Below are 24,424 nucleotides of genomic sequence, written 5' to 3'. Positions count from 1 at the left end.
TCCGGTCGGCAGAACTGTCACTTCTGGTTGGACTGCAAGCCACTGTATCAAACCTACGCTGCTCTCTTGCTTCTGGATAGGCCCACCAGACAGCCTAGCAGCCAGATGCCCCTGGGATAGGGGGCAGCCTGGGGCAGTACAACACACGTTGACCCAGACAGCTGTTCAGGTGGCACAGAACCCTGATCACCTGATCCAACCAAATAAATAGGCTCTCACAGCAGGCCAAGGGACCCAAGAAAATCCCTGCCCATTGACTGAGACAGATTCATTCCTAATCTGTCCTTGCAATGCTCTTGTATTATCTAATGCCACCAGATTCCCGGCTATCAAGTGACGGAAGAGAGAAGTGCAGCAATTTCAGAATTGGGGTGAAATCAAGTGACCTCTTATCACACCATGGTTGCAGTAGCCAGAACAGAGGTGAACTAGTTTCGCACAGCTACACTGTGCTTACTCATCACCCTGAGGTGTTCTGCTGACATCCCCCCCCCCCAACACCCGTGTCTACAGGAGTGAGTGGGTATCAGTAGACACACCACCTGTCCCAATTAGATATAAAGCTGCATATTCAGAACCAGATGGGGGGAAGGAAAATGACACACATTGTCTAATTTTGTTTAATAATAAGCAAAAGAACAAGAATTAACTTGGAGTATCAAATGAACATCAATAGAAGCTGACCAGAGGGAAAAAAGCAGCGCCTTCTAAGCGTAGTAGTTAAAATCTTTATTCAAAAGAAATTTATATAAAGGTGACACTCACAAAAGAGCAGTAATAGAGGGCTTATCTGTAAATGGTTTCATCCGCTGTGTGCCCGGGTGCGATGGATGCTTTGTCTGCCCAGAGTGTTGTAGGGCGGAATCCCCCGTTGCTCCTTGCCTCTATTGGCAGCTGTGAACGAACCACACACTCTCGGTAGCAGGAGAAGGAGGACGGCGTTCCGTGGAGCACAGCTATGGGATGACGTCACTTCCGGGTACAATTTGCGGGGAATTGTACCCGGAAGTGACGTCATCCCACGGTTCTATAAAAAGAATACATGCAAATAAATAAATAAATAGTGTAACCAAGCACAAAGAGGACACGTCCACCCAGACATATGGATGTAAAACATGGGTGCAAGTAGTCCTCCTGTATGTAAGTAGTAAACAATAATATAATAAAAAATATATATGCCACTTACCAAGACACATGTCGGAGAGCAGACCGAGATCGGACACTCTGTGCTAGTATAGTTCGCTATTTACATGGACACTTTTTAATGGACTAATATATGCAGTCCTTCTCTCTCCCCCTATATTCTATTTCCCCCTTCATTGTATTAGTGTTTTTCAACCTTTTTCAACCTCATCCGGAGTGTGCTCGATTAACCCCTGGTTTTCTTGTAATAGAAGCTGACCACCTCCTACCAATCTGAAAACACCCACATACAAATAAATACCAACAGACAGTTGACCGTGACAGTACATATAAAACCATCAAACATATATAGATATAACCATATAAAGAAATTTACACAAAAATGAAAAAGCATTATATATGTGTATATAATAAGAGGACAAACTTAAAATGACACACATAAAGGGAAGGGAAAGGAAAGGAAAATAAGACCAAAAATTGCATATAAAATCATGAATAATCTCCTGTATATAGAGAAAAATCACGAGTGCACATATCGGCATCATATACTAAATGAGCTTATAATTATTTAATGCATTTGTCTTAAGGTTATAAAATAACCAATGGAAGGACTGATTTGTAAATAACAAATTGTAAATATGACCTTGACATGGTAGCGAAGCCATGCCATGCCATGCCATGCCATGCCATGTATGGGACTGTGTGTACCATACAGCTGAACTCCCACCCTCCAGATCATTACACCAAAATGGTATATATATATATATATAGATAAATGATTATACAAATACAGATACTGGAAAGGATGTAAAAATGGCAAAAGGCAACGATAAAGCAAATTAGAGTGTATTATACATTGCCTGCATATAAGATGTACGCTGCTGGGCCGCAGGGAGGCGCCAGAACTTATAAAAAAAGAGACTCACATCCCATTAAAAGTTCAAACCCATAGGGATGCGAGTCTGAAGATGGAATATCCAGAATACCTCTCTGCGGCACAGCAGGGAAAAGGCATCTCCACTTCCCTTTGGGGCTCCAATATTGTCTATGACTTGAATTTGCATGGTGGATTTATTGCCTCCATGACATGAAATAAAATGTTTAGCTATATTTTCAGATTTTTTTTTTTGTCAATGCCATAGACATGTTCATAGAACCTGTCGCGTAGACGTAGTAGTATTCTTCCCTACATATTTGACAGAACAGACACTACATGAAATTCGATAAATCACAAAGCGTTAAGGAGTCATTATTAAAGGGGTTGTAAACCTTCCTGTTTTTTCACCTTAATGCATCCTATACTTATTTTGCTTGATTTTATTTTTACTTATAGAAAAATCTGTACGGTAAACTTACACAGGACCCTCTTACCCCCCCCCCCCCATCCCTCTGACCTGGAGTGCAGCAATCACCCGAACTGACACAACAGGTCGCCGCCCCACTGGTCCGGGGCTTAGAAATCCCCCTGGCTTAATCTCCAAAATGTATCTCATCAGGAGGTATGTTTAAGAGCATTCTAATTGGTCGGCGCTATCACATAGGCGGTGCTGACCAATCAGAACCCGTGTAGCCTGTCCTGTTACTGCAGGCGAGGAGGAGAGAAAGCTGCAGGGATTTCAAATCCGCTGACTCATAAAGCAGCGATACAAACTGTCAGAACGAACAATTCCATGATGGCAGGGGGGGGGGGGACAAGGTCCAGTGTAAGTTCACCTTACATATTTTCTGTAAAGGTAAACTTACACTTAAAGTGGTTCTAAAGCCCAAAGCATTCCTTGTATTGATGTAAAAAAAATGTTTAGGTAAAAATATTCCCATCCAATACTTACATAAGCCATGCTTGATCAAACGCTGTGCCCATCTGCAGCGGATCTCTCCACTTCCTGGTTTCACAGGCTTTGCTGAGGCAGCGGGAGCCATTGGCTCCCACCCCTGTCAGTCAAATCCTGTCAAGGGGGAAGGGGGTGTAGAGCTGTGCTCTCTGGGCCAGATCCACAAACAGCGGCGCAAATTAAGTTACTCAAAACTTATGTCATTTAAGTTAAGGCGCCCTAATTTTGTGTCGTAAGTGCCGTATCCACAGCGCATTTGCGTCCAAAATTGCGCAAGTGTAACTTAAATTCCGAGACGTAAGGCGGGGTTATTGCAAGTGGGAAGGAAGTGGGCGTGTTTCATTGTAATGAGCTGTGACCCCATGCAAATGAAGGGCCGGCCGTACTGCACATGCGCGCACGAATCTGCTCCTCACTGGGCATGTGCAGAACTTTTCTCGGCGCAATCAGTGAGATAGGAAAAAGGCCAAGTGTACTTAGTGTGAGGATCACCCTGTGTATAAATAGCCCCAGACAAACACACTTCCCTTGCAAAAGTATATCCCTGTGTTACCCTTCCAAGAGCAAGTTGCTTCTGCTCTGTCGTTTGTTGGTGTGTGTTGGTGAGTTGTGTGTGAGATAAAAGTTTTGGAGGAGTAGTAGAGTGTAGTTGGTGTTTTTTTTTTCCTAAGTGTCTTTTCTGATTGTTTTTTTTCTGAGTGTATTTTCTGTTTTTTTCTTTTCTGAGTGTATTTTCTGTTTGTTTATTTTCTGAGTGTATTTTCTGTTTGTTTATTTTCTGAGTGTATTTTCTGTTTGCTTTTTGCGTGTTTGTTTTTGAATTTGTAGTAGCTGTCTGCTTGTGTGTTTAGATTTGTGTGTGTGTTTTTTCTGTGAGTTTGTTTGTTTGTTTGTTGTGTGAGTATTTTTGTTTGTTTGTTGTGTTTGTTTTTTGTTGGTGCTGAGTGGTGGGTGTGATGGCACCGAAGCGTAGGAAGCTTAATTTTTCTACCATTGAGAAGCAAATACTTGCTCGGGGCATCGTCCAATATGGGCGTTATTTACATGGCCCTGAGAGCCGGAACACCTCCCCGGCCCAGAGGAAGGATATGATTAAAAAAATAACGGATCAGATCAATGCGGCGGGGGGGGGGGAGACGAGGACCACCAGTGGCATACAAAAGAAGATCAACGATCTTAGGAGCCTGGTCCGTGACAAGATGGCCAGGATCAATGCCCATGCCACGGGCACTGGAGGAGGCGGACCCTGCCCCATCAGGCTGACTGAGGAGGAATGGGCAGTGGCCCAGTGTTTCCACCCACAGCAGGTGGTGGGCCTGCGTGGCTATCAATCAGATGTTCATGTGAGGACAGGTAAGTTTTTGGGTTTTTCTATCTGGTGATTAGCATGTGTGGGTGGGGGAAGGGAAGAGTGACAAGTGTGTGGATCCTCAAACCTGTGATTGTTTTGTGTCCTCCACAGATGGCCAGGAGATTGCAGGCCCATCCGGCCAGGAGGTTGCTGGCCCATCAGGTCAGGCTGCTGCACCATCCCCAGGACAAGAGGCTGCTGAGGAGTCCCAAGAAGGGCAGGATTCCCCAGGGGAGGGGAGTGGCCACACCTCCCCTCATGAGGAGGTTGAGGGGGTGGAGGCTGAGGAAGAAGATATGCAGATTGGCAGGGAAGTCCTTTTGGCCTCTGATTTGTTTACCCCTGAGGCTGGCAGCAGTCAGGCCACCATCAGGGGTAGCCCCTCCCACTCCTCCCCCAACAGGCCTCAACCCACAAGGGTCTCTCTCTCCCCTCCTCCCAGGCCACAAGCCTCAGCGGCAGGCAGGATGGCGACCCAGGAGACCAGGGGGGTGGCCGAGCATCTGTCGACCAGTCTGCAGAGGGACAATGGCCGGTAGACCCGTAATCTGGCTCGGATAAAAGAGACTCTGAGCAAGATGGAGGTCAGCGTGGGTGCAATGAGGGAGTCAATCACTGATGGGGCCACAAACTCCTTGGCGGTCATCACATGCTTGTGTGACCTGCAGACCGCCACAACAGGCGTGGCCCAGGAGGTGACTGCCCTGACCCAGGCTGTCCAGGACAATACCCGGGCTGGCCAGGCCAATACGGCTGTCCTCACAAACTGTCTGACCAGGATAGCAGTGGCCTTGGAGGGCAGGCCAGCAGGAGGACAGTCACCAGGGGAGGCTCCTCCTTCCCGTGCTCACCCACCCCCCCAGGATGATCCTCCTTCCCCTGCTCACACCCCCCCATGAAGATCCTCCTTCCCCTGCTCACACCCCCCCAGGAGGCTCCTCTGGTTGACCGTGCCCGTGGCCGGCCCAGGCATCGCCGCCGCCGTTAATTTTGCAGGGTACTTTTGTTTTTTTATTTTTATGATTTTGTTTTGTATACTGTACTTATGATTTGTTTAATGTGTGTGAATGATGTGTGAATGTGGGGGTGGCATTCCTGATTAAATAAGGGTGTCACCCTCAGTTTTGGTGGAGTAGGGATCCCCAGGACCAGGGAGAAGTGATCCCAGGTCCATGAATGGTGTGAGAATGCACAGTGACATAATTGGAGCCGTGGCGGGGCATTACTGCTCCCAAGTACCATTGGGGGGTACTTGGATCTAATCCAATTAGATGTGCATGTGATGTGTCTGTGCTAGGGACCACAGTGGGTGTGCATTCATGCATTCTCATTGTGCCATGATTAATGTGTGTGTTTACTGTGCAAAGATGCATTCTGCGAGGCGTCTCCTGACTGCTGTTCCCTCAGAAGAGGGGGTACCCTCGGTTACTAAAGTCACTAGTCTAGCTATGCACATGGATGCCCCTGGCATGTTGGCAGACAGATTGTTGTCCTGCAAGTGTGTGTGCTCAGCTCTTCCTTATTGGTGTTGCTTTAGCTGACATTTACACGGCAGGTGTAAAATTAGGGCTGCTTTTATAAAGTGTAATTTTACACCATGAAACTAACAGAAGCGCACAGGGTGTAATCTACGCCGCACACACTTAATTTTGTGGATCGCCTTATCTCCCTCATTTGCACCTTTGCCTATCAAAACAGCGGCGTGTCTATCGTATTTTGCGTGCGAAGAAGCGCCGGTGTAAGTATTTTAGGTAGGACGGAAAAACCTGGTTTTAAGGCGTATCTCGTTTTGAGGATCAGGCGCAAAAATACACGCGGTGTAAATTTCAATTACGCCGCGTATCTCGAGTTAAGTCGGCGCATCTGCTTTGTGGATCTGGCCCTCTGTGTCTATGGACAAAGGTAGTGTGGCTCGGGATTGAGTCCACAGGTTTACAATGATAGGAAACAGCTTCCTATGGTGGCACACCGAGAAGAAGAGAAGCAGAGAGTGCCGTTAGGAGACCCAAGACGAGGAAATTCAGGCCGCTCTATGCAATTCCATTGTACAGAGCAGGTAACTGTAAACCTGTTTGTTATTTAAAAGAAACAAAAAATAGTTTATAATCACTTTTAAGGGGGAAAAAGTCCCCTAGGTTCCCTTTAATGAGACATCAGAAATTTAAAAGACCCACGATGTCTCACCTGCCCTCCAATAAAACAGATTGCACTGTATTAGTTTCTTTCCCGCCTATACTGGTTGGGGAAAGTGACATGTAAACCTGGAAGTAACATAATACACATTTCTTCTAGGTCTGTAACAGGAGATGGCTTGTCTCCCTCGACCCTACCCAGCAGCACCAGTCCCGGGTGCTTGTGTAATGCCCCTTCGTTGCAACCAACAGATGTGATAAAAGGGTTAATGTTAGAATTTGTTCTGTTAGTACACAGGGGAAAGGGGGTTCCAGGGAAAATATGAAAATCAGGAGCGTGATGGGACAGCCCTGTGTGGTTCTATCTCAAAGGGAATCGTTTATGTTGCAGTGGGGAAAGAATAGATGGCTTTACTGTATTTCTCCATATTCCCATCTAGGCCTATATGGTGTAAGGTGGCTATTTAGTAATGTCCTATTTACCGGATCAAAAACCCTTTAGGTATAGGTCAAAAAAAGCATGGTCAGGTTTTTTCTGATGTATGACGGATGGATTAGGTTTCAGACCCCGATGTTAATTTCCTTGGCCTCTTTATTGGGACAAACCCTACGTGATCTGGATGAGAGACTTGTTGAAGGCGGATGCATACAATTGCTAAGATCTTAGTAAATAAATTGAGGTCAACAATAAATTAGTATTTAGCCCAAAAACAAAAATTTACTGTATTGCACCATACCAATTCTTGTATTTAAATATAATATATTTTGTATACATTACAAAAAAGCATATAGCACTAATACCTTACACATACAAACATGAACCCCCAAGACATGACACATAAGGCGAAAAAAAACTAATGGGTACAAATTCAAATCAGCTTTTACACCTTATCTAATAGAATCCCTAATCTTTGCTAAGCTTTGCCTACTCCCGGCTGCTTCCATCTCTGTTACCAACTCATCCTGTACCCCTTTACACCTCTCTATATTCTACCTTGTATTCATAGATTCAATTTATTATTGGTCTACTGTCTAATACCTATTCTTAGATGTGGTGGTTGCATTTTTTGTTTTTTTAGCCTTTTTTTCCCCCTTTTATATAGTGATCTGGCCAGCAAATCTGTTATTTTACAACTTTTTTAACAGACCAAACTATCCAGCAAACAAGGCAGTTAGGGGATTGAGACAAACCATTTAACACTGACAGGTACTGACAGTGAATTTGAGAATTCACACTCTGGGACAGTTCTGTGCACATTTTTTACCATTTTAAAAGAGAAGTATGGGAATTTAAAACAATAAACATTTATACTCACCCTGGTGGATGCAGCATTGGTGCGTTTCTGTATTTATCCTCGACACCTCTAAGATCGAGAGCTAAGCAATCAAAGACTTCTGATATCTCAGTTCTCGGTTTTCACTAAGCAGAGAGCCAGTGACTGTCATTCTGTTGCTCTCTGCTCTGTCCCTCCAGTACTCACTGAAGCGATCGGCTGTTGAGGGATCAGGAGCGGCTGGCTGAGTGACTGAGCCAGCTGCCGCTCAGGCATTTGGGTGGATCCCAATATTAAAGTCGGGCTCTCTCTAGAGCCTGGACTGATGAGATGACGTCAGTTTAAAGTGAACTTTAGCCCCTTGTCGGCTGAATACGGCTCACAGGAGTGCAGAATTAAGTGCTTCTCCTGCTTCAGTGTACACACTCTGTCAATTTAATGATCTATCTAAGGAGAAGGAGGGATACAAAACTATAAATCAGTAGAGGAAGACACTGGCTTTATATTAAGAGAGAACAGTGCTCACTGACAATGATTGCATTTGAGAAGCAAGTATAGAGGTGGACTGGAGCAATCTCTTGAGGGGAGGACAGGTGCAGGGTGTGTTTTAACCACTTAATGACTGCTCACTGCAGATACACTGTGGCAGGGCGGCTGCTCTGCACCAGATCATGTACCTAGTATAGTGACAGTGCATTTTTTTTTAGCACTAATCCCTGTATTAGTGTCTCTGGTCCCCAAAAAGTGTCAGGTGTCCAATTTGTCCACCGCAATACCATAGTTCCATAAGTCGCTGATCGCCCCCATTACTATTCCATTTCTTTTTTTTAAATATCCCATAGCTTGTAGACGCTATAACTTTTGCGCAAATCAATCAATATATGCTTATTGGAATTTTTTTAACCAAAAATATGTAGCAGAATACATATTGGCCTAAATTGATGAATACATTTGATATTTTTTATTTTTTGGGTATGTTATATACCAGAATGTTTTTTTCTTTATAGCGCAAAAGTTAAAAACCGCAGAGGTGATTAAATAAAGCTCTATTTGTGGGGGGAAAAGTACAAATTTGTTATTTGGGTACAGTGTCGCACGACCATGACCACTGTACCTAAATAATTGTCAGTTAAAGTAACGCAGTGTCGTATCGCAAAAAATGGAATGGTCATGAAGGGGTAAACCTTTCTAGGGTCAAGTGGTCAGTGAGGTCAGCAACTAGTACTAAAGTACTTCCTCTCACTACTAAACGTTTTTGCGTTCTGTAGGATCTACAGTGCCTTGAAAAAGTATTCATATTCCTTGAAATTTTCCACATTTTGTCATGTTACAACCAAAAACGTAAATGTATTTTATTGGGATTTTATGTAATAGACCAACACAATGTGGCACATAATTGTGAAGTGGAATGAAAATAAATGGTTTTAATTTTTTTTTACAAATAAATATGTGAAAAGTGTGGCGTGCATTTGTATTCAGCCCCCTTTACTCTGATACCCCTAACTAAGATTTAGTGAAATCAATTGCCTTTAAAAGTCACCTAATTAGTAAATTACCTGTGTGTAATTTAATCTCACTATAAATACAGCTGTTCTGTAAAGCCCTTATAGGTTTATTAGAGAACCTTAATGAACAAACCGCATCATTAAGGTCAAGGAATACACCAAACAGGTCAGGGACAAAGTTGTGCAGACGTTTAAAGCAGGATTAGGTTATAAAGAAAATATCCCAAGCTTTGAACATCTCACGGAGCACTGTTTAATCCATCATCTGAAAATGGAAAGAGTATGGCAGAACTACAAACCTACCAAGACATGGCCGTCTACCTAAACTCACAGGCTGGGCAAGGAGAAAATTCATCAGAGAAGCAGCCAAGAAGTCCATGGTAACTCAGGAGGAGCTGCAGAGATTCACAGCACTGGTGGGAAAATCTGTCCACAGGACAACTATTAGTCATGCACTCCACAAATATGGCCTTTATGGAAGAGTGGTAGGAAGAAAGCCATAAGAAGCACTGGTCAGAGGAGACCAAAATGTAACTTTTTGGCCTAAAAGCAAAACGCTATGTGTGACAGAAAACTAACACTGCACATCACCCTGAACACACCATACCCACCGTGAAACAGGGTGGTGGCAGCATCATGTTGTGGGTATGCTTTTCTTCAGCAGGGACTGGGGCGGAAATTCACCTTCCAGCAGGCCAACAACCCTAAACATACAGCCGGAGCTACAATGGAATGGTTTAGATTAAAACACATTCATGTGTTAGAATGGCCCAGTCGAAGTCCAGACTTAAATTCAATTGAGACAAGACTTGAAAATTGCTGTTCACAGATGCTCTCCATACAATCTGATAGAACTTGAGCTATTTTACAAAGAAGAATGGGCAAAAATCTTACTCTCTAGATGTTTAAAGCTGGTAGAGACATCCCCAAAAAGACTTTCAGCTGTAATTGCAGGGAAAGGTGGTTCTACAAAGTATTGACTCTGGGGGTGGGGTCTGAATACAAATGCACGCCACACTTTTCACATTTTTGTAAAACAAAATTAAAAACCATTTATCATTTTCCTTCCACTTCACAATTATGTGCCACTTTGTGTAAATCCCAATAAAATACATTTACTTTTTTGGGTTTAACATGACAAATGTGGAAAATATCAAGGGGTATGACTACTTTTTCAAAGCACTGTATACCAGAAAGTCATGGAGGAATGGCAGAGTTTTTTTTTATAGAGGAAAACCGAGGCTGAGGTTATTCCTGTTCTAGACTATAGGGTTAGCTTTTTATTTTCTGCAACAGAGGTACATTAATTGTATATTGGAACATAAAGAAGCTGGAATTTAGATAAGAATGGTAAACTTAGCCTTTAATCTATTTGTTTTTTTGGACTAAAAGATAGATGAGAGTGACAGAAAATTGCCCGAATGTGTGTCCCGCATAACAGCCAAACTGTATAAATACAAAACCCAACTGAAGTTTCACACCTCTTTATAATCCTGTACCACTAAGTTTTGATTTGTAACTGATTTTGTCTTGGTAATGGTTTGAAACTCGATTTTCTCTTGGTGGAAATGTGCATTCTAGGGTAAAAATTACAGAAATAAATAAAGGCGTTAAAAGTTCTGAAATGAAAGATGAAGTTGAGTGTTTTATTTAATCAGACATGCCCACAAAGCATTAGGCTCAGTACCGCGAATAAGGTTTTTTTTTTTTTTATCTGCTATAAGAGATTATTCTGTTACCCAGATGCAAGAACATACTGTACCTGTATGAGTTTCTATACACATGATTGTTTGGAGAAGATTATTTGGTACTTGCTATCTTTGAAAGTTCACATTTGTGACTTGACTTGTTTTTCTCAGTTTCTATAGCAATGATAGCAGTTATAGTAGTTCTTGAGCTTTTTGTAGATAGCAATTGATCACTTGTAATTATTTTAAATTGAAGATATGGCTGAAACCAAACTTCTAATTCTAAACCGTAATACAGTATCTGATTCTCCCAGCATAGATCTTATAGTTGTTCAAATACTCCCAACATAGTTTTTACAGTTTTAGTTGCTCTTTTACTGTATATATTAAGCCTTTAATGACTATACTATCTTAGGCCTTCATGACCAAATAAATATGGAGAAAGATTTCTTTGGGCTAATGGCAAAGTCGCTTGGCATATTAATTGGACCATTCACTTCTAGGTTTTGTAACACAGTGTTCTATATGGAACCAGTCTGGCTAAAATGCATTTAGTCAGTATGGGCCAGATCCACAAAAGGGATACGACGGTGTATCTGCTGATATGCCGTCGTATCCCTGTTTCTATCTATGCGACTGATCCATAGAATCAGTTTCGCATAGATAGGTAGAAGATCCGTCAGGTGTAATAGTTTTACACTGTCGGATCTTAGGATGCAGTACCGCTGCCGCCGCTGGGGGGATTTTGCGTCGTAAACCAGCGCCGGGTATGCAAATTAGGAGTTACGGCGATCCACGACGGTTTTTCGCGTTCGCTACGTCGCCGCTAGTATAGTTTCCCGTCGCAAATTTACACTTTTTTTTTCCAGCCCTAACTTTAGTCAGCAAGTTTATTGCCGTCGTTCCCGCGTCGAAATTTAAAAATCAACGTCGTTTGTGTAAGCCGTACGGGAATACGGAATTACGCAACGCGCGTCGCCGTTCGAAAAAATGACGTCACGGCGCGCAAAGCACGGCGGGAGTTTGGAAACGGAGCATGCGCAGTAGGTCCGGCGCGGGAGCGCGCCTAATTTAAATGGGACTCGCCCCATTTAAATTGGCCCGCCCTGCGCCGGCCGGATTTAGGATACACCGCCGCAAATTTCCAGGTAAGTGCTTTGTGGATCGGGCACTAACTTGGAAAAATTGCGGCGGTGTATCTTAAATCGAAAAAGTTACGTTGCGCCCGCGATTTGTGGATCTGGCCCTATCTTTTTTTCTTCTGCCACTAAACAAAGGGAGCAAACAACACAGGACAACAAGGTAAAATACATAAGGAAGAGCAGAGGCAAGAGCAGAAAGAGGCTATATTAGGAAGAAATTATGAGAAGAGTGGCACCTTTTTTATCAAGCAGTTTGTCAAACCTATAGAAGAAAAAGGGTGCAATCAGCGCAAAAAAAACAAACTAAAAATAATACTAATGATAACCCCCCTTATAATGCAAGCTGAACACTGAAGAAAAATTCACAACAATCCAATATATACGTAAGATAAAATGTAAAGTGCAGCGCAAAAATATATAAATAGTGTACAAAATACCAATGATGCAATATATCCAAACTAGTGAAAAAGTCCAAATAAAGTAAAATAAAGTCAAAAAATTGAGTGACAACAAATTCCAGAAGAATTCCACCAGGTGACAAAAAACATAAATAATTGGGGATCCCTCCACCTCTGATAAGGTTGGCTACTCTCACCTTAAGGCATGGACTCCTGTATTACCAGGTAGTCATGCAAGCAGAAATCAATACCGCAGATAAAACCAGGTAACGTATTTTCTTGTCAGAATCCTCATAGATTGGCAGAAATATCGGACCATAGAACAGAAAATGAAGAGGATCTAAGTGCTCACTGTTTGATAATACTAAAGTTTATTAGAGTATAAACACGAGCTACTCGCATGTAAAACTTAAAACGGCAGCATGTAATACAAATACTGATGTTTGTTACCAAAGGAGGGCAGTGGGGGAGGAGCTTTCTGACACTCCTCCATGACTTTCTGGTATACAGTGCTTTGAAAAAGTATTCATACCCCTTGAATATACGTTACCTGGTTTTATCTGCGGTATTGATTTCTGCTTGCATGACTACCTGGTAATACAGGAGTCCATGCCTTAAGGTGAGAGTAGCCAACCTTATCAGAGGTGGAGGGATCACCAATTATTTATGTTTTTTGTCACCTGGTGGAATTCTTCTGGAATTTGTTGTCACACAATTTTTGGACTTTATTTCACTTTATTTGGACTTTTTCACTAGTTTGGATATATTGCATCATTGGTATTTTGTTCACTATGGCCCGGATTCACATACATTGGCGCATATTTATGCCGGCGTAGCGTATCTAATATACGCTACACCGACGTCGCTCAGAGAGGCAAGCACCGAATTCACAAAGCACTTGCCTCCCAAACTGCGCTGGGTTCCCTCTGCGTAAGCCGTCGTAGGTGGAAGTGGGCGTGAGCCATGCTAATGAGGCATGACCCCATGCAAATGATGGGCCGAGTGCTATACAAGTACTTAAAACTAACGGTGCATGCGCCGTCCCGTGGACGTATCCCAGTGCGCATGCTCAGAATCACGTCGGAACTACTCCCTAAGATACGACGGATCACTGCCTACGACGTGAACGTAACCTACATCCAGCCCTATTCAGGTCTTACGTAAACGACGTAAAATACGACGGCTGTGTTCCCTGGTCCATACCTTAGCATGATTTGTGCCTCATATATGGAGAATAACTTTACGCCGGACGTACGACTTACGCAAACCGCGTATATTATGCGCTGGGCGCAAGTACGTTCATGAATCGACGTATCTCCCTCATTTCCATATTTGAATAGGAAATCAATGGGAGCGCCACTTGCGGCCAGCGTAAATATGCGCCCACGATACGCCGGCTTAGGAAAGTTACGTCAGTCGGATGAAGCCTATTTTCAGGCGTATATCAATTTATGGGCACGGCGCATAGATATGACGGCGCATACTTACACTTACGTGGCGTATCTCGAGATACGTCGGCGTAAGTGCTTTGTGAATCCGGGCCTATATATATATATATATATATATATTTTTTTGCGCTGCACTTTACATTTTATCTTACGTGTAGTTTGTCAAACCTAGTATAAAAGGATAAGTCGATAGCAGTACATTGTGGTTCATGATGTCAATGCCCTTAGTATACATACTCTCATATGTCATATTTTGTCAAAAACTTTTATAGGTAAACCTGTTACGTTTTTGTGTGTCTCAGTAGGCAAATCAGCTGATGTCTTTAAACTGACAAGAACCAACAAGAAAGATGCTTCTTCTAATATATTAAAAGTTAATAGGTTTAACACTTTAAATGGCAGTCATTTGATTTAGCCATTTTTGACCTGTCTAAGAGACAATTTAAGATACCAATAGACCTGGGCATATAAGTTGTTATGATAGGGTGGGTGGGAGGCGTACTGAAGGTGTCTGCAGTGAACTTCCACTGCCCTGCTCCACAAATGGCCACACAATGCAATTGTTCATGTTTAGAGAGGTGCTGAACTTCTCAGTTCCGTAATCTGTAGGGGAAAGGAATATTCTGAATGCTTTATGAGGTGTTGAATGCTTCTAATCAGTTAGACTATTCACTAATGCAGAGTGACACCACAGTGTGGTACTGTGGACACAAATTAAGTACACTATGCCACATCCTAATATTTCATAGAAGGACATTTGCAATGAAAAGATGGACTTTTTAGGCACAGAAATTACAGGGTAAAAAAATATTTACATCTTTATTATTAACACAATTCTACAACAATAGAAAAAAAACAGCTATTTTAAAATTAAGTATTATCCAAAGTGTATATCCAAATATTCATTGTACTATTGAATGCTTCTAACTTGGTGGTTAGTAATCACACAAGTAAGTTGTTTAAGGAATTTTGGTGAGGTAATATTTGCATTGTATTTTAATGAACATAGCAAATAACATGGCAACAGACATAATGCGAGTAATGCAACCAAACCAAACAACAACCATTACACGAAAAAAAAATTAAATATAAATATACACGCAAGATAAAATCAGGGAATAGCTGAGTAATACAGTACCAAATAATGAGCAGGACAATACGATACTGGATATACAAGGAGGAAAACTGGCAGAATTCTAAAGCCCCGTACACACAGGCAGAATGTTGGGAAACATTTGCCAGTACAAAAAATACCAGCCGACATTCTGCCCGTGTTTATGTCGGTCTGTCCTACAGAATATGGACTCAACTAACAACCACTTTTTAGGCAGTTACAGCAACAGTTGTTTTATTTTTTATTTTCGTTTTGGGATTAACCTCTTGACCACTAGGCACTTAAACCCCCTTCCTAACCAGACAAATTTTCATCTTTCGGTGTTCACACATTTTGAATGACAATTACTCAGTCATGCAACACTGTACCTATATGAAATTTTCGTCCTTTTTTTCCCCACAAATAGAGCTTTCTTTTGGTGGTATTTGATTACCTCTGGGTTTTTTATTTTTTGTGCTATAAATGAAAAAGACTGAAAATTTTGTAAAAAAAAAGAATTTTTCTTAATTTCTATTATAAAATATTGCAAATAATGAATTTTTCTTCATAAATTTGGTGTGGCACTGATGGTGCACTGACAGACACTGGCGGCACTGATGGGCACTGGTGGCATCAATGAGCACTGGTGTGGCACAGATGAGCACTGTAGTGGCACTGGGCACGGTAGTGGCACTGATGGAGCACTGATGAGCACTGTAGTGGCACTGTGGTGCACTGATTGGCACTGGTGGCACCGATGGGCACTGATGAGCACTGTAGTGGCACTGGGCACTGGTGTGGCACTGATGGACACTGGCAGCACCGATGAGCACTGTAGTGGCACTGGGCACGGTAGTGGCACTGATGGAGCACTGACGGACACTGGCAGCACTGATGAGCACTGTAGTGCCACTAGTGCGGTACTGATGGAGCACTGACGGACACTAGCAGCACCAATGGGCACTGAAGTGGCAGAGGTGGCACTGATGGGGACTGTAGTGGCACTGGTGGGGTCTCTAGTGGCACAGATGGGTACTGTAGGGGCACAGATGGGTACTGTAGGGGCACAGATGGGTACTGTAGTGGCACTGTGTGGCAGTGCTGGGCACTGCTAAGCACTGCTGGGCACAAGATCAAATGTCATTTACTTGTAAAATGACTTCTCTCCTCACACGCTGTATCGGTGTGAGGAGGGAAGAGAAGAAGAACTTAGGGTGACCTTTTTTTGTTTACTTTTTGATCGCTCCCTCATTGGAGGGAGCGATCAGGTGGTGAGGAGCCGCTATCATTGGCTCTTCACCGTGATCTGTGTTGCACCGGGTCTCGTGGACCCGGCGAGCACGGACACTTCCGCGAGCGCGCCTCAGGGAGCGCGCAAGACAAGGAAGTGCACAAGGACGTCCCAGGGACGTCCTCCCAGAACAACTCGACTGCGCTGTAGCAGTACTTTTGCTATCGCGCGGTCGGCAAAAGGTTAAAGGTTTGCATAAAATGAATAAAGGCTAATAATTGTAACCACCTTGTCAGATTACATGGTCTGTCTTAACCCCCTAACTGCCAGTTTTTCTGGACAGCTTGGTCTGATAAAGGAGACTGAAAAGTAACAGACCTACTGGCCGTATCACCAGGTGAAAATAAAATAATGACTAAAAAAAGAATGCAGCCAGCACATTTAAGGATTGGTAAACTGCAATGTAATCCATTTTTGCTTTTGGGTTTAGATATTATTTAATGTTACCTGTGAGTTCCATTGAACCCTTACAAACAGTGAGCTAATACTTTGCTTGGCCATTTGTCTTTATTTCCAAGTAAAATTTAGAGTAGAATACATTGATCAGCCATAACATTATGATGACCCACCTAATATTGAGTAGGTCCCACTTCTGCCACCAAAACAGCTCTGACTCGTCGCAGCATGGATGCCAATATAAAAATGGTATACTGTGGTATTTGGCACCAAGCTGTCAGTAGTAGATTATTTTAAGTCCTGTAAATTGTAAGGTGTGGTTTCCATGGATCCGAATTTTTTTTTTCCAGCACATCCCATAGATGCTTAAAGCGAGGGTTCACCCTAAAAAAAAAATTCTAACATTGCATGGAGCCGACCTATGAGACTGACACTATGCTGTTGTTTTTTTTTTTCTTTTTGGCGTACATATCATTTTAGGGCTATTTTCACCCCCGGCTTTCCTGTGGGAGTGGGCGTTCCTAATCACAGGCTGTGATTGACGTGCTTCCGACCGGCGCATACTGCGCGTCACGAGTTGCTGAAAGAAGCCAAACGCCGGTGCGGCTCTATACGACGCCTGCGCATTGACGTTCGGCTTCTTTCGGCAACTCGTGACGCGCAGTATGCGCCGGTCGGAAGCACGTCAGTCATAGCCTGTGATTAGGAACGCCACTCCTGCGGGGAAGCCGGGGGTGAAAATAGCCCTAAAATGATATGTACGCCAAAAAAAAAAAACAACAGCATAGTGTGGGTCTCATAGGTCGGCTCCATGCAATGTTAGAATTTTTTTTTAGGGTGAACCCCTGCTTTAATGAATAAGGATTTGGAGAATTTGGAGCCCATGTTAACACATCAACATTGTTTTCCTAAATAATTCTTGAACCATTTTTGCAGTGTGGCAGGGCACATTATCCTGCTGAAAGAAGCCACTGCCATCAGGAAATACCCCTTTCGTGAAGCGGTGTACTTGGTCAACAACAATATATTTTTTTTCACAAGAAGGTCAGCAACAATATTTAGATAGGTGGTACTTGTCTAAGTAACATCCAAATGAATGGCAGGACCTAAGGCTTCCCAGCAGAACATTGCCCAAAGCATCACACTGCCTCCACTAGCTTGCCTTCTTCCCATATTGCATCCTGGTTCAATCTCTTTCCCAGATAAGCGAAACACGCACCTGGCTATCAACATGGTATAAAAGATTCATCAGACCAGGTCACCTTCATCCATTGCTCTGTGGTCCAATTCTAATGCTCATACTAGGCGCCTTTTGGCTGTGTTTATGGGTCAGCATGGGCACCCTGAATAGTCTGCAGCTACGCAGCACAACAAGCTGCGATGCCCATTTTTTTCTCTGTCAGCACATCAAGTTAATGGACAACATGTTTACTTGCTGCCTAACATGAATTTCAGATACCATTTTAATGAGATAATCAATGTTATTCACTTTACTTGTCAGTAATCTTAATGTTATGGCTGATCGCTGTAATTTTAAGTAATACATCCCTTTTCACATGTACTTTATATTTAACAAAAAAAATACCTATTTGCTTGCAATCATATCAGAATTCTGTCTGTTTCTCTTCTCAGATGTTTTATAATTTCCATACAAATGCCATATATACTGCAAATTACTCATGAGTGTGATATGTATTATAATATAGTCTTTTTTTTTTTTTTAGAACATACCATGTTACAGCTTGGGGAGTACCATTTCTTCTCTCCTGTCTACCTCTCTTTGGTGATTACTATGGACCAGCTGGAGCATGGTGGTAGGTGTCCTATTCATGTAACACTTTTGGCTGTAAAACAGACACACTTTAAATGGTAATGTTGATGTTTAATGCATGATACTACATAGATCAAAAGTGAAATTGGCATATAGGAAAAGCCAATTAGATTAATCTCTCAGTTGGATACAGCCTGTATAAGTAGTGTATGTTCCCCTCAACAATTTAAATATATAATACAGTTTGTGAGACTTAAAAATGTCACAATTTAATATACTGCTAGGACAATCCTAAAGTCAGAGTTAAAGCGTAACTTCACTTTTGTTGAGGAAAAAACACTACCCCCTGGGTGATCTATGTACATTGCAAGGTTTTAACAACCTTTGTTGCAGATTCCTACCTTTTGTTATTCTGAAGAAATCACTGCTTGTTCCTCTGTGCCTCTGTACTTAGTGGGTCTAATGGGAGTGGTTTTATAATTATCTATCAGCTGTGCACCTGCAGGGCACTAATGAGGAAAGCTGCTGGGCCTGCTTCCCTTTAGATGTGTTCCTATTGGAAATATCTCATCAAAAATGACATCTTTTTTGAGGGGAATGCCTGAAATCTGATTTGTATCTCAGGCCACGTACACACGATCGATCCATCCGATGAGAATGGTCCGGTGGACCGTTTTTCATCGGTTCACCGCTGAAGCAGACTGATGGTCTGATGTGCGTACACACCATCGTTTCCAAAATCGATCGGGTCAGAACGCGGTGACGTAAAACACACGACATGCTGAAAAAACCGAATGTTCAATGTTTCCAAGCATGCGTCGACTTGATTCTGAGCATGCGCGGGTTTTGAACCGATGCTTTTGCGTACTAACCATCGGTTTTGACCTATCGGTCAGCCGTCTATCGGTTCGATTTTAAAGCAATTTCTCTTTTCTTGGACCGACGGACAACAGACCGATGGGCCGTACACACGGTCGGTTTGGACCGATGAAACTGAACTTCAATCCGTTTTCATCGGTTTGGACCGGCCGTGTGTACGCAGCCTCAGTGTAGACTTCTGTCAAAATCAGTGAGGCAATCACACATGCAGGAAATTATGTTTATGGGGGGTGGTCAGTACACAATCTGTGTACAGAACAACTCAACATAGCCATATTGCATTGCAATTTCAGAATATTATAGCACCTGCAGATTGAAAAGAAAAGGTATTTTTTTTTATAACATTCAATTACAATATGACTTGCGTCACAATTGTATATTATTTTTTCTTTATTTGATCCCCCCCCTCCCCCCCACAAAATTTGGTTACCTTTTAAACCCAGTGAGACAGTTGCCAGTTAATCTTTTTTCCAAAAACCTCTCAGAGATTTTGCCCTCACTGGATCGTCCTAAGGTAGCCTTTTGAAACCTAATCCTTGCTTGAGTGTCAGATTGGGCCTTTAGGTTGGGGATATGATTAGGCCATTTATGACCAGCCTTAGTAAAGGTAGTGTTTGCCTGATCAAGGTGGCAGACAGCTGTTAGGTCTTATGTTAATTTCACATGTTTAGTCATAACAAAATAGCTTAGGTGACACCACATTATGTAACTTGCATTGTCCCTCATGTTATTAGAAGCTTCTTTTAGGGGTCTGTCAGGTCCTGTGGTGGTCGACTAGCCTGCTGCATTCAGAACAAAGGAGATCAGCCACACGGTAGAGGCACAATTCAGAAAATGCCTTGCGTTTTGTGAATTAAGACAGTGCATTCTCTTTGGACAAGGTAGAGAGCTGAGGTGGGTGACATCATGCTTTACACCTCATCCAATCAGAGAACAATTTGTTTTAATTCTGAAAATGTGATGTTAAAATTTTGTGGTGATTTCCAGTGATGTGTATTCAAATTATAACTCCAACCTGGCTGGTGACCATGACCTAGGGCAAAGGGCATAAATAGATATGATTTCTTTTTTTTACACTATAGATTCACCAACAGGTTATTTTAAACTCAGGTTAAACTGTGGGCTCTATTGAGAATACTAAGGCCTCGTTCACACGATAGGTTAACCAGAGGACAACGGTCTGATGGACCGTTTTCATCGGTCAAAACCGATCGTGTGTGGGCCCTATAGGTTATTTAACCATCGGTTAAAAAAAAGCCAACTTGCTTTAAAATTAACCTATGGATTCCTAACCGATAGGTCAAAACCGATCGTCAGTAGGCACGACCATTGGTTAAAAATACACGCATGCTCAGAATCAAGTCGACGCATGCTTGGAAGCATTGAACTTCGTTTTTTTCAGCACGTCGTTGTGTTTTACGTCACCGCGTTCTGACATGATCGGTTATTTAACCAATGGTGTGTAGGCACGACTGACCATCAGTCAGCTTCATTGGTTAACCTATGACAACGGTCCTTCAGACCCTTCTCATCTGATGGCTTAATACTTAATACTTCAAGGAGGTCACAATTACACGATTACACTAGACAAGCCAATTTTCTCCATTCCCGTCAAGGAAATAGAGAACATGCTCTCTTTTTGGCTCGTCGAGTTTCTCGACAGTTTCCTCTACGAAAATGTACACACGTCCGGTTTCCTCGGCAAAAAAATATCTCCCAGCAAGTTTCTTGCTGGTTTTTGCCGAGAAACTCGGTCGTGTGTACGAGGCCTAATTATTTTCTGCCTTTACATAAGTGCTTCTTCTAGTTTGCTCTATTTTAGGGTGAAATTTGTATAGTCACTGGAAAAGTGAAGACGGTGAACCGAGATGTGACATTTTCAGGACTTTTCCTTGACTTTATTTTTTCCTTCTTATCAATTAAAACTGTTTAGAAAATGTTAAATGTCTGTTTTGTAATTCCAGTTCTCATTTTTTTTTAATCCTACTTTTAAATTTGATTGGGGTATACATTTAACTACTGGTTATGTTGAATTCTCTAGACATGAAACATTTTCCCACTCTGTCAGTAATTGTTTTTTATGGAATCAGTCTCTTTTTCAAAATGTCATGAAACAATAGCTTTAATTTAACTGGAATGCTTTTTGTTTAGTTCTTTTCAACTTTACAGATCCATTCTGCTTTCATGATATTTTACACTGTATTTGAATGTTCTATTGAAAAAAAAAAAATGATAGTTGTAATGTACTTGAAAAAGGATTTACGATAGCATGAATACTGTTTATGATAAACTGTGACCCATGCGTCTGATAAAACAATAGCTCTCAGGGATTTTCAGCCTGTTATCAGATCAAGTGACCCAGCACAGTTACTACCTGCCCCATAGAATGTCTAAGATCACAGCTCATGGGGAGATACTACAAAGGGCCTATCACCTTTCTTGTAGCGTCTTTCAACTCCACTAAGTGAATGCTGTTCTCTCTTCCAGCTGGATTACTGATGAGCATGTTGCCTGGAGATTTGTCATGTAAGTACTCTTCAGTTCCAGAAATGGATGACTTTCATGTAATGTTCATTATACAAGAGAATAGCAGCAAGTGAATTCATAATGCTTTCTTCTATGGAAAACTCCCCCATCTACCTCCTGAGACCCCCCCCCCAGATATCACAATCAGAATGCAGTGTGCACAGCACAGGTGACATTGTATTTAGTTGTAACTGGTTTAAAAGACACTTAGGCACAGGGCCAGATTCATAGAGAACTGCGGCGGTGTAACGTATCGTCTTTAAGTTACACCGCCGCAAGTTTTCCTCGTAAGTGCTTGATTCACAAAGCACTTGAGTGTAAACTTGCGGCGGAGTAACATAAAGACGTCCGGCGCAAGCCCGCCTAATTCAAATGGGGCGTGTACCATTTAAATTAGGCGCGTTCCCGCGCCGAACGTTCTGCGCATGCTCCGTTAAGGAAATTTTTCCGACGTGCATTGCGTGAAATTACGGCGCCCCGGCGTGTTTTTTGAATGGCGACGTGCGTAACGTACTTTCTTATTCCCGGACGTCTTACGCAAAAAAAAAAAAAAAATTGACGCGGGAACGACGGACATACTTTAACATGGCAAGTCTAAAGATAGGTCAAGAAATAGCAGCTTTAACTATACGCCGGGAAAAGACGACTAGCGACGACGTAAGAGAATGCGACGGCCGTGCATACCTTCGTGAATCGCCGTAAAAAGCTAATTAGCATACCCAACGCGGAAAACGACGCAAACTCCACCCAGCGTGCGCCAAAGTATTACACCTACGATCCGAAGGCGTACAAAGCCGTACGCCTGTCGGATCGAAGCCAAAAGCCGTCGTATCTTGGTTTGAGGATTCAAACTAAAGATACGACGCAGGAAATTTGAAAGTACGCCGGAGTATCAGTAGATACTCTGGCGTACTGTTTTTGTGAATCTGGCCCACAGTGATTATTGTTATGTGGCAACTAATCATTAAAACAAGAAATAGTTTATTTTTCATATTATGTGCTGAAGACTGCATAGTCACTGCAACTTGTACACTGACAACAAAGCTTTGCGTTTTATTATCTTCACTGGAAATGTAGGAGCTCTGTGGACAATATTTGGATGTGGTATTCTATGAAAAGCATTAAAGATTCCTGGGCAAAGCCCCCTCACCAAATCCTGTACACAGTCCGCAGTCCTCCCCTGAGCGATCGATTGATCTTAGATGCAGGTGTATCGCAGTGGCATTCAGTCCTTGAGCTGTTGCAGGGTGTCCTTCTTTAGCATGGACAGTCTGTTCCTCTGGGCTGGAGCTGCATGAACAATCTGTTCCTCTCGGCTGGAGTTGCATGCTGTGTTCCCCTTGGTAGGCCGCGATTCCACACACACACACACACACACACACAGAGTGCAGGAGATGCTCTCCTGATGGGGTGCAGGCAAAAAAAGAGGCTCTGGCCTAGTTCCTCTGGCTTTTTATCTCCTCCCCCACAGTCCTTTGCTGCTTCCTGATGATTGGCTCAGGCTCTCCCAATAGGGAGTTTACAGACAACTTCCAATAGGGAGTTTACAAACAAGCAGTTCTAGGTGTCTGTGTGTGAAGAGAGAAAGGAGGGGTGAAAGGAGGCTCACGCTGCTGCAGCAGACAGCTCTGTCATCATAGATTAGATCAGTCTGGAGAAGTACCTGCTACAGACATGAGCTTGTTACCCCAATCTGACTGTTTCTCTTTTATCAATATCTGCAGGCCAAAAAAAACAGGTTTATGAATCAATAAATGAAACATAATAATAAATAAGTTTTACTTGGAGTTTTTTTTATTTTTTATATTTTTTAAATCAGCATTATATAATTTGTTTTCAGTAAAACAAAGTAAAGACATTTTAAATAAACATAAAACCATCAGAGTCCACCCTTACATAAAAGTCCTTACCTTAATATCCGTGCCCCCCCCCCCCCCCATCAAAGTCCCACTTTACATCACGATCACCATCAGCGCCCTCATACATCTTACATTAGAGTCCCCCTTCACTCTTACCTGACAGTCCCCATCAGAGTCCCCTCTTAAATCGGAGGTGCTGATAAAATCTTGCAGAGGGCCAGATTTGGACCATGTTCTGTGTCCTGCTCTATATCCTTATTACGATTGAATGTTTTTTTTTTCCATGTACTGAAGGACAATATAGTGTTACCAAGTGCAAATCCTATGTCGGAGATCAATCTAGCACAACATTGGTGGAAAAATAAATGGCCAGACTTTGTCACATGCCTCAGCGCTGTTAACAAGCAGATTTTTTTTTTTTACTATTCCTGTTTAAATTATCTGCACAAACACAGCTTTCTGATTAAAATGCCTTCTTTTATTCAAGTAGTAAAAAAAAAAAAAAAAGAAAGAAATACTTCCAGCTTTTTCTGTGTGATATATCGTAAATGTATTTGCTCCAGATCCTTATAAATTTATGGGATAACCATTCTTTTCAGTGTGGATGAATAACTTCAAAGAGTACTGGAAGGGACAGAGAGGGAAAAATCAAACGCTTAAGTGTTCCCCAGAGGCTTTGTATTTCCTTCTCAGTGA

General features: G+C 42.4%; 1 protein-coding gene across 1 annotated transcript in view; it reads left to right on the top strand.

Annotated features, from left to right (window-relative positions):
- Positions 1 to 24,424, top strand: part of LOC120927438 (cyclic AMP receptor-like protein A) — a 712,728-nt gene that overhangs the window by 433,173 nt on the left and 255,131 nt on the right. The window contains exons 7-8 of the mRNA XM_040338115.1: positions 18,418 to 18,507; positions 21,831 to 21,869. Coding sequence (XP_040194049.1) covers positions 18,418 to 18,507; positions 21,831 to 21,869 — 129 coding nt within the window. The remainder of the gene's footprint in view (positions 1 to 18,417; positions 18,508 to 21,830; positions 21,870 to 24,424) is intronic.

This window comes from Rana temporaria, chromosome 2 (genome assembly GCF_905171775.1).
Source record: "Rana temporaria chromosome 2, aRanTem1.1, whole genome shotgun sequence".
In the NCBI taxonomy this organism is placed as follows: domain Eukaryota; kingdom Metazoa; phylum Chordata; class Amphibia; order Anura; family Ranidae; genus Rana; species Rana temporaria.
The sequence above is the reverse complement of the archived record's forward strand: the minus strand, read 5'-3'. Positions and strand labels throughout refer to the sequence as shown.